At 43.0% G+C, this 15,910-nt stretch overlaps 1 protein-coding gene and 1 non-coding gene across 2 annotated transcripts in view; both read left to right on the top strand.

The window, feature by feature from the left end:
• The window catches only part of KLHL6 (kelch like family member 6), a 57,442-nt gene extending 42,968 nt beyond the window's left edge, over positions 1-14,474 (top strand). The window contains exons 4-7 of the mRNA XM_041731970.1: positions 2,885-3,122; positions 8,816-9,018; positions 10,780-10,993; positions 12,292-14,474. Coding sequence (XP_041587904.1) covers positions 2,885-3,122; positions 8,816-9,018; positions 10,780-10,993; positions 12,292-12,593 — 957 coding nt within the window. The 3' untranslated portion in view covers positions 12,594-14,474. The remainder of the gene's footprint in view (positions 1-2,884; positions 3,123-8,815; positions 9,019-10,779; positions 10,994-12,291) is intronic.
• LOC121477659 lies at positions 9,626-9,729 on the top strand. The gene has a single exon (XR_005984325.1). It is a non-coding gene; the product is annotated as a small nucleolar RNA U13 (small nucleolar RNA).
• Positions 14,475-15,910: the final 1,436 nt, after the last annotated feature.

A 15,910-nucleotide genomic window follows, 5' to 3' on the forward strand; every position in this document is an offset into this window, starting at 1 on the left:
TATATTAGTTATCTATTGCTGTATGAAAAATTATCCCCAAACTTCATTAGTTTAAGACAACAAATACTTATTATATCACAGCTCACAGGAATCTAGGCATGACTTAGTTGGGTGATTCTGGCTCAGGGTCTCTCATGAAGCTGTAGTCAAACTGTTGGCAGGGGCTGCAGTCATCTCAAAGCTCAAATAAGGTTGGAGGATCAACTTCCAAGCTCACTCACATGATTGTTGACAGGATCGTTGACAGGTTTGTTGCAGGTTGTTGGCTGGAAGCCTCAGAGTTTCTTGCCATGTGGGCCTCTCCATAGCAGCTGGTTTTCCAGAGCAAATGGCCCCAGAAAGACTGAGAGAGCAATCAAGATGAAAGCCATTGTGCTTTTTATAGCCTAGCTTTAGCAGTGATAAACCATCACCTCTGCCTTATTCCACTGGCATAGAGGCCCAACCCTGAACACTGTGGGGGGAACATAAGGCATAAGTACCCTGAGGTGAGAATTCCTGGGCCCCACTGTGGAAGCTGGTTACAACAGTGATTTGGACTGGAAAAAAAGTCAATATCAAGTCTTGGGTTGCCTAGCTCTCCCATTCATTCATTCATTTACTCATTTAACAAATGTTTGTGGAAACCCACAACCTCCAAGCACTTGTTCATTGGAGAATAAGGGCTGTCCCTGCCATCAGGGACCTTATAATAAATTACAAGGAAGTATGAAAAGTACTGTGATGGGGAAATCCGGCGCTGTGGAAATGTGTCGAAAGTCAAGAATGGCTTCTTAGAGGAAAGGACAAAAAGACATTACAAATAATGCCAGTGACTTAAAGGGTAAGTGGATGGGGAGGTGGTGTGGGAAATCAAGGACAGATATTGTGGGAATACCTAGATAGCAGGCAGGAATGCAGAGGTTTCAGTCAATGGGAGCAGAGTCTTCCACAAAACCCAGGACTCAGGAATGGGGTAACAGCCTGGGAATCAGGAGTAAGATCACAACTCATCCAGTCCCCTATTGGCCAGCAGGTTATTGAGGCAGGAGAGTAGCCACTGTGAAGAAGAGACCTGGCTTTCAGAGCTTGAATAAGGGTCACATAGGGACCAATTTGGAAGGCTAATGCTGTCCTCTAAGCATTACTCCATAATCCCTAATCCTTTTGAAAGGACCAGATTACTGTTGGGGGTTGCATTTCAACTGTGGGGAAGAGAGACTTAGAGCCTTGAAGCAGGGCAGATAGTGGGAAAGAAAATTACAGAGTGGCAAAATTTGTCTCTGGTGCCAACTCATTGCTCAGATCCTGTCCTTGACAGTCTTGCCACTGTCCTCACAGTACCCCCGGTTCCTAGGATTGCCCCTCCCACTCTTACCCCAACTGTCTTCTCCACTGTCCACACCCTGAGATTCTGCCCATTGCCCCATACAGCCCCACTTCTTTCTGCCAACCTCCAAAAGGGGGCCCTGTGACAAGCTTTATGGCCATGAATTGAGGATGCAAATTTTATTGTATCGGACTCTTTGGTACAGAAAACCAAAGTCTCTTATGGAAAAGTAGAGTTTGGGTGTTGACTGATCTGCTTATTTGTGACCATTGATTAGATTCACCACTTGAGGGCAGCCCTGGTGGTGCAGCGGTTTAGCACTGCCTGCAGCCCAGGGTGTGATCCTGGAGACCCAGGATCGAGTCCCACATCAGGCTCTTTACATGGGGCCTGCTTCTCCCTCTGCCTGTGTCTCTACCTCTGTGTGTGTGTGTTTCTCATGAATAAATAAATAAATCTTTAAAAAAAATAGATTCACCACTTGAGGGGGGTAGTTTTTGCTACTGTAACTTGTTTGTCACATCTGTGGTCAAGATTGAAGTTTCATTGCATGTGTTAGGTCAGCCTCAGCTTGCAGGCTGTTTTGGTCATCTGGAAAATGGGTGCTGGCTCTCTCCCCACAAGCCCACCTGCGGAACCTTCCCCACTGAGTCCAGAGGGTGGATGGAACCAGGAGGAGGGCAGCTCTCCCTTTCCCTAATAATGCCAATGTGACATCTCTAGCTGCTCCTACTGCCATGAGGGCTGTGCTTATGCCAGGTGCTCTGCTCATCCCTCTACATCAAAACCTCAGTGAATGCTCACAGTGGCTTGTTGGCATAGAAGTGATTACAGCCATATATTGTGTTGCTCCTCCAAGGTCACATAGTCATAGGTAGTGAAACAAGGACCAAACTCTGGTGTACTTGACTTTCAAACCTCTGTTCTTTCAGCTGGGTTCAAATATCCGTGGTGTGGATTTCTTTGCTTGTTCAAGGCTCTGAAGGGTCATATCTTTGATGTAGGGGTCTAGTCCTTCAACATCCCCAGCCACACTGTGCTTCTCTTTGGCTCTTTTCCCCTAAGTCTGTAAGTGCTCTTATGTGCCTACCATCAGGATTTCTCTTTCAGAAGAGGTCTAGTAGTGAGCAAAGTCTGGGATATCATCAAGAAATTGAAACCAGGAGGGGGGGAAAAAAAACCAGGAGGGAGTGGAAGGTGGCCAGAAATGAAATTCCAGGGTTCAAGCCTTCAGACCAGGCAGGAAGGGTAAAGTGGGAAGTGCATTTAATGGTAAATGAACCTGGACTTCCTAAGATAGTGGCAAAAGCAACAATAGGTAATCTTTGTTCAGTATCTGTTATCTATGTATACCTGCCTGCAGACCAGGCACACTACGTATATGATATCATTTCATCCTCACACAAACCTATGAGACAGTTACCACTAAAGTCCCCATTACACAGATAATGGAACTTCAAGGTGAAGTCACATGGTGGCAGAGTTGGGAACTGGGCTCTGCTCTGTCTGGCTCTGTAGCCTGGGCTCTGAACCTCTGTGTCTTCCTGCCTTTACATACTCCCATTGGTTTTCCAGATCATTTCGGAGCGCACCAAGCCCAGGATGCATGAGTTTCAGTCTGAGGTATTCATGATCATTGGTGGCTGCACGAAGGATGAACGGTTTGTGGCGGAGGTAACCTGCCTGGACCCCCTGAGGCGCAGCCGCCTGGAGGTGGCCAAGCTCCCCTTGACGGAGCATGAGCTGGAGAGTGAGAATAAGAAGTGGGTGGAGTTTGCATGCGTGACATTAAAAAATGAGGTCTACATCTCAGGTAAGCAGGAGCCACATGATGCCAAAGTAAGCCCCCAGTGGCACTATGTATTTTCCTGAGTGAGAGCCAGGCAACCAACTTAGAAGAATTACTGGGAATGGCAGTGGTCTAGCTATGACTGGGTCAGCATGTGGAAACCAGGAGTTCAGGTGGTCTTATCTTGGAAGCACATTCTTACTTAACTGACACTAACTTGTGAGCAGTATTTTACGAGATCTGGGGAGCAGGAAGACAGTTCCGGTACTTCATGGAAAAGGAAGAAGGAAAGTGATAGTAGAATTTATCTGATATTTGCTAGAGATGTAGGACACTGAACTGGGCCCTGGGGATGCAGTAATGAATAAAAATGTCTGTTCCTCTGCCCAAACCTGAAACCTCACTTCAAGTTTACTGTCATACTTTTCAGTGCTCCAGTAGGCACAGTACTTTGTCATTTCTCACTTCTAAGTTATTTGCATATTTACAATTATACTTTTATGTGACTCCCATTAGTCCTTAAATTCCAGGGGAGTCAATACCATCCTGCCATTACCCTGCACTGCACCTGGCTACATGGTAAATGCTTAATATTTATTAAGCAACAAAGTCTCTACCACCTTTACAGCACAGTAGATGCATTTATACTTTAGTGGCACTTAATCATTTGCCTCTCACATCAACTCTATAAGGTAGAGTTACAAATGGAGAAAATGCAGGCTCTGAAAGATTATGGGACTGGTAAATGTCAGGCAGGGCTCCAATCCAGGTTCTCTGAGTCCCATGCTCTCCCCCATGATATTAGAAGCCACCCAGCTCTTTTTGGGGCCCCAAGGGAGGAGACAAGCCCTCTCTCAGAGGCTTTGTCTAATCTGAGGTTGTTTGGGGAAGAGCTTCTTCCCAGAACTGGCTTCATCCAAAATCGTGGTCAGATCAGCTCTTCCCTAGGTATGTTAATACCATAGCTTTTTGTTTATCATGTAGAAATATTTTTTGATTGTTGTAGAAGATTCAAATAATATAGGGAGTATACAGTAAAATATGGCAGTTTCAACTGTGCCATTACAATACTATACCTTTAACTTTTTTACAAAATAGTTTTATATTGTCTTAGACTAAGTAATGCTAGTTTGTATAACAAACACTAAATCATAGTGACTTATTGCAATAGTATGCAAACTTATTGCAATAGTATGTGGGCCCTGGGGAGAGTGGATCTGCTTCACTCAGTCATTCAGGGACTTAGGCTCCTTCCATCTGATGATGCTGCTGTTTTCCACACATGGCCTTCAAAGGTGGATGCATTTCAGAAAGACAGAGACCCTGAAGGAGTTGAGAAGGCACAGCTGCTCATAATAGCCCCAGCCTGGACAGGAGGCATCACTCTGCTCACATTCTATTGGCAAGAACTAGCCACATGCTCCCCCTGCACTGCCAGCCCCCACACAGGGGAACTAGGAAATTTAGTTTGCCTGTGTGCCCAGGAGGAAAAGACGGGTTTGGTAACCATAGTCAGTCTTTGTCACATACACTACCTGTGTTATTCTACAGCTTGTCCTTCCCCTCACTTCCCCCCTCACTTCCCCGCTCACTTAGATTTGTTGTTGTCTGTTGAAAAATGATACAACCAGGCAGCCCCAGTGGCGTAGCGGTTTAGCGCCGCCTGCAGCCCAGGGCGTGATCCTGGAGACCCTGAATGGAGTCCCACGTCAGGCTCTCTGCACGGAGCCTGCTTCTCCCTCTGCCTGTGTCTCTGCCTCTCTCTGTGTGTGTGTGTCTCTATGAATAAATAAATAAAATCTTAAAAAAAAAGAAAAATTATACAACCAATGCATGAAGGTGTGCTTGTTATACACAGTTAAATCATGGAAGATTGTACTTTAGCAATCTATTTTGGACATCGTTACATGTTGATATAATGGATCTATCATATAGATTAAGTGATGTAATACATGTAAAGTGCAGTCCCCAAGCACACAGGACAGCTCAGCAGTGTTATCCATCGTCATCAATACTGGCACTCTTTTCACCAGCTATATGGCAGTCTATGGAATGAATAAAACACAGGGGTTTTTTTTCAGCTTTTATATTCCCCCTGAAAAAAAATGCTGCAATAGGCATTTTATTTTATTTTTTAAAACTTTTTTTTAAAATATTTTATTTATTTTAGAGCATGAGCACAGTCAGGAGAGGAGCAAAGGAAGAGGAAGACAAGCAGGCTCTGCACTTAGCACAGAGCCTATCATGGGGCTCATTCCCACATCGCTGAGATCATGACCTGAACTAAAATCAAAAGTCAGATTCAACTAATTGAGTCACTGAGGCATTCTGCAGCAGGCATTTTAATACAGATATATTTATGAACCTGTGCTGCTGTTTGGCAAGATTCCTGGAGGTGGTCATAAGATATGTCCGTTTAGAATTATAGGTATTGCTTAATTGTTCTCCAGAAAGTTTGAATCAATTTACGGTTCAACCAGTGTTGAATGACAGTGCCCATTTTCTACATCTTTGCTAACATTTTTTATTGTGAATTAAATTTTTTAATAGCTTAGAATATTTACATTTACATTATTGGATCGTTAATGATGTTAGCATATTTTCATATATTATTAGCCAACACTTTATTTTTTTAAAAAATCATCTATTCCTACTCTATGTTTCCCTATTGTTTGACTTTCTATTAATTTTTTGGAGCTCTTATTACATATCTTTTGCTTGGGACTCCTGGGTGGCTCAACAGTTGAGCGTCTGCCTTCGGTCAGGGCGTAATCCCAGGGTCTGGGATTGAGTCCCACATTGGGCTCCTTGTAGGGAGCGTGTTTCTCCCTCTGCCTATGTCTCTGCCTCTCTCTTTGTGTCTCTCATGAATAAATAAATAAAAATCTTTACATATATATAAATATATATAAATATTATTATCTATATAAATATATATATCTTTTGCTATTTGTATTGCAAAATAGTTTCTCTCATACTATGGTTGTCTTTTAACTTTGATTTACATTTCACATAGTAACTTTCTTTCCTGTGTGATTCTATATTTCATGTCATGCTTAGAAAGCCCCTACCCACCCTAAGATCATCAACATCTTCTCCTATATATTCTGCAGTTACTTTTATGCCATTTACTTTTGAAATTTTAACTGTAATGTGAAAGAAGGATCTAACAATTTTTCTCCAAATAGTCAACTGTTCTAATACCATTTATTTAATGACCCTTATATCTTTCAGTCTCTTCTGTACTCTTGTTTTTCATCATTTTGTCTCATCTTATGTCAGTACCACAGTGCTTTTATTACCATAGCTTTCTATTTCAATATTTGCTAGGAAAAGCCTCATTCATTCTTTTTGAAAAGTTTCTTAGAAATTTTTCCAAATTTACTCTTCCAAATGAAATTTAGAATAACCTCTTCAAGCTCCTTGAAAAGTCCTGAAGGCACTGAATGTATTGATTGACTTAGGGAAGGTTGACATCTTTGCAATAACATGTTGTCTCATCTATGCACATGATACGTGTCCCACTTAATCAGGTCTTCCTTTACATCTTGAAGTAAAAATCATAGATTTTTTTCTTTTTAATAGAGTGTGCATATATTTTTTTGAAAGCACATAGTTGGGATGCCTGCGTGGCTCCGCGGTTAAGTGTCTGCCTTCGGCTCAGGGTGTGATCCTGGGGTCCCGGGATCGAGTCCCACATCAGGCTCCCTGCATGGAGCCTGCTTCTCCCTCTGCCTGTGTCTCTGCCTCTCTCTCTCTCTCTCTCTCTCTATCTCTCTCTCTCTCTTGCTCTGTGTCTCTCATGAGTAAATAAATAAAATCTTTAAAAAAAGAAAGCACATAGTTATTTTATAACTTTTTTAAAAGATTTTATTTATTTATATTAGAGAGAGAGCAAGCACACATGAGTGGGGGTAGGGGCAGAGGGAGATTCTCAAGCAGATTCCCCCTTGTGCGTGAAACCCAAACACGGGACTCTATCTCATAAGCCTGAGACCATGACCTGAGCCAAAACCAAGAGTCAGACACTTACTTAACCGACTGAGTCACCCAGGCGCCCCTATTTTATAATTTTTAACACTGGGATCCCTGGGTGGCACAGCGGTTTGGCGCCTGCCTTTGGCCCAGGGCGCGATCCTGGAGACCCGGGATCGAGTCCCACGTCGGGCTCCCGGTGCATGGAGCCTGCTTCTCCCTCTGCCTGTGTCTCTGCCTCTCTCTCTGTGTGTGTGACTATCATAAATAAATAAAAATTAAAAAATATATATATATATAATTTTTGACACTACCTAAATGGGATCAATATCATACACGGTATTTTGAATAGAGGCCTCTAAAAGTTATACAACTCAAGGAAAAATGTTTAAACTATATGAACAAACATTTCATGGAAGAGGAAGAAGCTTAGTCTCCCTAGCAACCAGGAAAAACCAAACTATGACATTATTTTTCTCCATCAGCTTATAAAACAAAACGAAAAATGCTCTTAATATATGCTGTGGGTGGGGTAGAGGAAGATCAACCAGGACAGCTATGGAAGGCTCTTTGGCAACACCTATAAAAATTCAACGTGGGCAGGCTCTTGACAGAAATCTCAATTCTGAGCTTTATCCTAGAGAAACACTTACCCAGGACACAGAGCATCATCAGTGATACATATTGCCCCACTCATGCACGTTTATAAGTCTGAAAAGTGCATCTTTTACTTTAAGTAGTTGGTGGGGGATCCCTGGGTGGCGCAGCAGTTTGGCGCCTGCCTTTGGCCCAGGGCGTGATCCTGGAGACCCGGGATCAATCCCACATCGGGCTCCCGGTGCATGGAGCCTGCTTCTCCCTCTGCCTGTGTCTCTGCCTCCCTCTCTCTCTCTCTCTCTCTGTGACTATCATAAATAAATTTAGAAAAAAAATAAGTAGTTGGTGGTACTCTGTGCTGATGGGAAATGGAAACACAAAGCTGTAAAAATATTTTATTAAAGTCACCAAAAAAGGTCAGTTCTCCTTTGTGTTGGTCTCTTTCCCTAACTGGATTATGTATTTTCTGTTTATTAAGAGAGTGATTTTGAAAAAAAATATTTACCAGCTCATTCTCAAATTATCTATTGTGAGCATCTCATTCTTTTATAATAAAAATTATTTAACAATAGGACAAATCCCACTTACGTTTTTGTATAGATTGGAGATTTGAACTGAGACAATTCTGTAAGATTTCTTGGTGATTTTTCCAGGTTTGTATTTATCTAAAGAAATAAGCAAACAGAACTTAAGATGCCTTCTTATTTGGCTGCTGGTCAAGGCCCTACTATCCCCACCACAGTAGTCCAACCTCACCTGTCCTGCCCTTATTCCCGTCCCTAGGCTGCACAGATACCAAGTCCAGGCTCCTGTTGTCCCCTACCCACCCATGTGGACTTGGGTGCCACTTCCGTGAAGACATCTCTGGACCCAACTCATTTAGCCACCTCTTCTCTGAACTCAGAGCACAGAGGTGACACATGACACGGTCTGGTACATGATTCGCTCCAGCCTCACACTGGCTCTCTCTCTGTTCCCCTGTATTGGCTCTGTCTCCCCAACCAGACCACTCATGCCTTCATGATTTCTTTTGTTTAGAGAGAGCTGGCCTGGGGATATAGCACTTAAGGACTATGGGAAATTATGGGAGAAGCTCTATTTCTGACATACCTGGTGGTTTCTTAAATGTTCTGTATCTCTTCTAGGTGGCAAAGAAACACAGCACGATGTTTGGAAATATAATTCTTCAATCAACAAATGGATTCAAATTGAGTATTTGAACATTGGCCGCTGGAGGCATAAGATGGTGGTGTTAGGTGGCAAGGTCTACGTGATTGGAGGTTTTGATGGCTTGCAGAGGATCAACAATGTGGAGACCTATGATCCCTTCCATAACTGTTGGTCAGAGGTATAGGAGATTTATTTCTATGAGTAACTTTGTATTAATACTTCAAAGCTTTAAAAAAAAGTATATGACAATATAGGTATATGGCTTTCTCATCTCTGTGCTCCCACTGAGAACATTGTTGGTGGCTCTGAGCTTCCCTCCTAAAAGGAGCCATTGCTATGTCATTGCTGATCAGGTCATAGAAACAGCTTCGTTCGAGGTGGGGAAGCTCTTGTAGACACCTGTCTATCCAGCCAAAAGCCCCAGATTTAGAGGGGGGGCTTGGTCCTAACCACAGTCTGCATGTCTTAGTTCAGAGTCTCTGTCTTCTCAGATGCCATCTGCCCTGTTGTCACCACAGTGGGCATACAGGGATCCCTTTATTACACTGTTTACTGAGTCAGAGTCATATGGTAGTGTTTAGAGGTCAGCCCTTATTTATTTGCCTATTGATGATAAACCATCTATACGCTGCTTGCATATATATGTTGTTTAGCAATTCAACCTCAGCTGTATATCATTGCCAATCAGTGGGCATAAAGTTTCAATTATCCAAGGTGAATAAGCTCTGGAGATCTGCCTACAGATAACAATACTACATTTTATGCTTAAAAATTTATTTAGAGAAATCCTTCTGTAGTGTATAAGTGTGATAGTAGAGTGTTCACACCATTGTGTGATATATGCCTCCCTCAAACCTTGTTAAGATCTTGGCACATTACCCGACTGACATGGAAAAATAATTTTCTAAGAGAGTAGATCTCATGTTGACCTTGTAATAGTAGTAGTAGTAGTAGTAGTAGTAGTAGTAGTAGTAGTAGTAGTAGTAATAATAATAATAATAATAAGTAAAGTGATCTCACTTCCTATATTTCCAGGTTATTCCCAATTTCAGATTTTCTTCTTTCTTCTCCTTCTTTTTTTCTTTTTTGATTTTCTTCTTATCATATGTCAGAATATGTTCCACTTTGGGGAGTGTAAAACATGGTCATCAGAGACACAAGCAAAGGTAGCCAGGTCATCATGTCATCTAGCCAAGATCTGTCAACCTAAGAGAACAGAAGTATTATGTAATGGAACTTCTAGAGGATTGAGAGGACTAATGCCTGTGGGTTCTGTATAGCCCTTAATATTTATGGCAGTATATCTCAGATCTTGTCAACTTGTCAAGTCCCATTACAGAGTTGCTCTATGACTCAAGAGGGCCATATCAATGGAAAAGAGGCTCTTGGAAGTCCGCTTGAGTGCCAGAGGGTTCACAGGGTGGAAGCACAAGTCTGGCTTAATACCTGAATCTTCATGCTGCCCCAGTCTGGGAGTCCACATACCTATGGCCACCTGAAACCCTTATACCAGCTTTTCTTCATAGACATAAGCAATAAGGACAATGCCTAGCACCTAGTAGGCACTCAGTAAATATTTTTTGAATGAAAGAACACATGAATGAATATAAAGATGCATGTCTGTGAAAGCATTTTCCTCCAACATTGGCTGGTTTCATCTGTAGAAACAATTATTCCTATAAACACTTTTCCTCTCCTGATTAGCTGGACTGTAGAAGACAGAGGCTGGAAACGTCCATCACTCAGCCTGTTCTAGTCTGTGTCCTGAGCCCACAGGGAGGGTGGGAAATGTGTGTTTTGACCTCTCCACAGGCTTGTAACTTCAGTCAGAGGATGCCCAGGTTTATGTCCTCTAGCTCCTAGCCTGTGTCCTGTAAGCTACAGTAGCAATCAGCAATTTGTGACTGACAACTTCTCCTGGTGCCCTGTGCCTCTGCAGGCAGCACCCCTTCTTGTCCACGTCAGTTCCTTCGCAGCCACCAGCCATAAGAAGAAGCTTTATGTGATTGGGGGCGGGCCCAATGGGAAACTGGCCACAGACAAGACTCAGTGTTATGACCCTTCAACCAATAAATGGAATTTAAAGTCATCCATGCCGGTGGAGGCTAAATGCATCAATGCAGTCAGTTTCCGGGATCGCATCTATGTTGTTGGTAAGTGAATGAATGGCATCTTATTTAGCTGAGGTTCCTCACCCATGCAGCCATGCAGGTAGATCAGATAAGGTCCTCCTGGGAACTCACAGATTCTGGGTGATTTGGGTGAAGTTGAAAAGGAAGAGGAGATGGGATTTGTCCAGGCCTTGGTGGAATTTACCGTGGCAGTCCTGGATGCAGAAGCAGCCCACTTTCAGGGGACATGACACTGGGGCCCAGTGGAGGAGCCAGAGGTTGCTGCAGGAAAAAAAGTGTATTGTAAACTTTAGAAATGTACAGAAATTGAAATGTGCACAGTTTATCAAGTGACCGATAAATGATAACTATCATTATTCCTTATTTTGTGTTCATGAGAATTTTACTCCTTCCGCTTGATTTGAGGGCTCTAAAAAGTTGCATTTAGCCAAAAAGAAAGGCTGGCTGGCCAGACCACAGTTGGCATGTAAATGTTAAGGATGATCTCAATCCTGACTATTCATGAGAATCACTTAGGGAGCTTTTTACAGAAATGCACATAGATGGGGTTTACCCCAGACCAGTGACATCACAAGGAGACGGGATGCTGACCGACAGTGCAAGTTGTTTCTAATGTGCAGGTGGTTTTCCTGTGCAGCCACAATTGAGAGTCACTGATTTTAGGAGATGCCAAAAATACGTAATTTCAGCAAATAAGAGCTAATTGGAGAAGGCTTCCCAGAGGCAAAATACAGGGACGGATTAAGGGAGCCCTTGCTTCAGGTTCCCTGATTCTTTATGGTCAGCCTCATGACTTCAAAGCTCATCTTCAGGTAGTAATTTGGACTGGTGCCCCAGGGCATGCTCAGTCTACAAAAGATGCCACCACTTCTAGTCACTGCCATGTGTTGATAGTTTCTATGCACCAGACCTTCTGCAGGGGCCATATGCACATGGTCCCTTTTGATGTCTCAAAACCACCACAGTATCAGTGCTTATGGTTACAATAAAAAAAGTGGTAGAGCTGAGATTACAAACTGAATGCACCTGATGCACCAGATGGTATTTCTTCTAGGGAGCCATCTTAGGGTACATTTTGGCACCATGTGAAGCTAATTGTCCATTTAGAACTTAATGCCTGGCCACAAAGTTTAAAGGGCTCTGAATTGTTTTCAGCATAAGATTGGTGGAATCCATTCGAGCTTTCTGGAGAGCCATGAATCTACTCTTTCTATTGGCAAGATGGTAGATTTGACCTAACAGAAGTAGGATTTTTGTGGTTAAAGGGGAAGAAAACCAGAAAAACAGTGAATGCCCACTGTGTTTCCCTTCTTCTTCAGGAGGGGCCATGAGAGCACTATACGCCTACAGCCCTCTGGAGGACAGCTGGTGCCTGGTGACCCAGCTCAGCCATGAGAGGGCCAGCTGTGGCATCGCGCCCTGCAACAATCGGCTCTACATCACTGGGGGGCGGGACGAGAAGAACGAGGTCATCGCCACCGTGCTATGTTGGGACCCCGAGGCCCAGAAACTGACGGAGGAGTGTGTTCTGCCCCGGGGGGTGTCACACCATGGCAGTGTCACCATCAGGAAATCTTACACCCATATCCGGAGGATCGTGCCTGGAGCAGTGTCGGTGTGACTGTGGGAGGGCGCAGGACGGGAGCCCCTGGTGCTCTGGACTGGGTGCCAGGAGACCTCCCTCCTCACCTGTTGCCCAGGTTCATCCCACTAAAGACAGCAGGCTGGGCTTGAGCTACAGGCCGTTCACGTGGGCTCCCTGCAGCTCCCCGTGGGGGTTCCTTGGAAGTCACAGCTTTGGGATACTTGAGACCAGCCAGGAATGTTTGCATGACCTACCTCAGGAGGAAAGAAGAATATTTAACATTCAGGACACACCTGTTCTGTGCCAGGTTCTGTGCCAGGCACTTCTGTATATCAGTTCATTTAACCATTGTAACAACGTGGTGACCAGATATTATAATGTCTGTGTTATAGGTGAGGAAACTGAGCTTTAGAAAGACTTAGTGCTTTGCCCCTGGTCACTCAGTTCGTAAGTAGCTAAGCCAGGAGTGTAAACTGAGGTCTTTGCATTGCAAGTCAGTCCTGTTCTGTCATGCTGTCTATCTCCAAGTAGGAAACAAACAAAAACTGGCTCATTTTTTTGTTCTGACAAGTTTGCTAAAGGATTCACTCAGCAAGGCGGGGAAATAAAGTTCTTTTTTTTCTTTTCTTTTTTCCTTACATTTAAACCATATGGAATCCCTAGTGTTAGAGCCTTTGGCTCCTTGTCAAGAGTGTCTCATATATTGTTCCATCTGACAGGACTGGGAAATGGGTCTGGGAGGACCTATGTGCTTTGAAAGAGATAAAAGGCGTTCCCCCATCAAAACCTCTATTTCTTATGATCACGGAGGTACATTTCAGACTAGAACTGTCATTGTCAGATGAAATTGTACTTTCAGCACAAACCAGTGCACTGGCCTTTTCATGGCCAACACCTGTATTGCAATATAGAAAGGGTTTTCCAGAGACTCAGGATGATTGAGATATATATCAATAAATAAATATAAACATCCCTCCACTGCTGGCCACTGCAGGAATGACGGACTCTTCTTGACTGTATACTTACTACTTTTTTAGACTGTGATTTGAGTCTGTGTCCCTGAGACCCCACCTCCCTGGAACCTTAGTTTTCAGGATCTTTTTAAGCCCTTCTTTTGGTTTTTGGATCAGCCTGGCACTGTTTTGACTCAAAGAATAGGGTCTGTCCTTCACTCTAAGAGGTAGAGCTCTTAAATGAGCTCATTGGAAATTCATTCTAATCCCCAAATTGGGGAAACAGATTAAGAGATCCTGTTTCATATGCTGTACTTAAAAAGCAACAACAATGGTAACAACATAGTAACTGCATTACTCAGTGTTTTATTTTCATCATATGATTTCAAATCTCTTTACAGAGTTTTATTTCAGGTTAGATGTGGCAGATTGTGCTTGTATTCTGAGTAGTTTGGGAAGTTAGAGGTATTAGAGTTGATAGTGAGTTGAATTTTCATAGAAACGTTATGATTAGAAGAAACTAAAGTTCAAAGTTGATTTTTTAAAAAAGACTTGGAACATTACAAATGAGATTTATATGTACACGTAGGTCATTGAGGATAAATATAAACACATCAGTCTGTGAAAAGCTCCATGCCTGAGGGTCGGGTTAGGTTGAGCTCCCTGCTCTGAAGAGTAGGATGGGAAAATATGAACATATTTGTGGAAATTTAGAACACATTACAGTAAGTAGTGTACTCATGAGCACTAATAACCTTAATGAAGCTTTCAACTGAAACCATTTAATCTAGTTCCATTTAGCAAACATTCAAGGAGTTCTGTTTGTCAAGCTTTGGGAACATCCATGAGAAACACCCCCCCTCCCAACACTCAATAAACTGGTAAACAAGCCTCTAGTCAACATTTTAATTTTTCTTTTCATCAAGTTAGAGAAAAAATGAAATATATGTGAAGTTATGAGATTACATCCATGTCTTTATTGCCCTTCTAATGGTCATCTTGGAAAGCTGTGCTCTTGGGTCAATGATGTGGCCATTGCTTACATACTTGACTTTCTTTGAGATCACCTTCAGAAACCACATATGAGCTATAGGAGGAAACATTTACAAAGACAATTTCAGGGAAGAACTTCCAAAAAGATAACAAATGACAAAATCAATGACATGTGTAGAGAGCTTCCCTTGGAAAAAGAATGTTCCTTGTCATGGCAGTCCTTTGATAAGAGCAATCAGCAAATTTTGTACCCTCAGTGGACCAGCCCTACTCTGGGAAAATGAGGATTTAAGATCTCTGTGTTATAAATCTGGTTGTAACTGCAGGACCCAAGTTTCAGGACTAGTTCAGAATATCTAAATGAAGGCAAGAGAAGGATTCTATGTGATTTTTATTTCACCAGATAGGCAGGTAAATTGTAGAATCCCAGATGCCTGGCCCTCAAGAAATAGAAATTCTCAATAATGGCATGGGTTGGCAAACAGTTTACACCTGTTAAAACACAGAGTTCTGCACTTAAAGCTGCCAGTCACCAGCTTTGAGGGAAAGAAAACAGTCCAAGTAATTTGGGGGAACATTATAAGCATTTCAGGATTTAAGCTTCTAGGCACTAGCCAGGGAGGGAAGCTCTTAAAATCTAGTTTCCATTAATAGATAAATAATCAAAATTTTAGTTTGTGTAGCTGTCATAACCAATACCACCTGCAGGGGGATGAGGCAGATAGGTGCAGGAGCAACCAGAGGCAAAGGGCCCTGGGCTGAGAGTGGGGTATGTGAGACATCCTGGCACCGCAGACTGGATTTTGAAGCAGGTCCTGTGAATGAACAGAGTGCCCCGGGCTGGGAGGAAGAGGATGAAATAGGAGGAGGAAGAGGAGGTCAGGTTTAAGGATCCAGATCTAGAAAATGATATCATGGTCCCTTGAGTTTGTGAGCATGACTCCATTCTCAAGAAGGAAAGGGAGATAAGGAACAGGTGCTTCAGGCAGGTGGGTTCCAGGAGAATATAGGCACAAGTTAGAACAAGAGGGGCCACCAGACCCACTTACTGGGGGGCCTCTGAGCTACTTGGCTGAGTCTCCTATTTTACTGGATCTAAAGAGAATGAGGCCCACAGGCTCTGATGGCGTGGAAACTGTAGGAGGAGAGGCTAAGGTACCCCAGTTGCCAAAGCTGGTCTGAAATGGGCAGGGAGCTAAGCTCACCTGAACATCAATAGATAATGTTCTCTTCTTAGCCTTCACCACAGTCTGCAATCTGTGGCTTCAGGAAACACACACACACTTGCATACTGCCCTTGAACTCAAACTATGCCCTCAGGGAAATACAAATATCATTTGCTTATAGCTGTGAAAGTATAGGTTTGCTGTTTATAAAAGCACTTGAGGTACTGTTATTTACATATCC

The sequence above is a fragment of the Vulpes lagopus genome, chromosome 17 (genome assembly GCF_018345385.1).
Source record: "Vulpes lagopus strain Blue_001 chromosome 17, ASM1834538v1, whole genome shotgun sequence".
NCBI lineage: Eukaryota > Metazoa > Chordata > Mammalia > Carnivora > Canidae > Vulpes > Vulpes lagopus.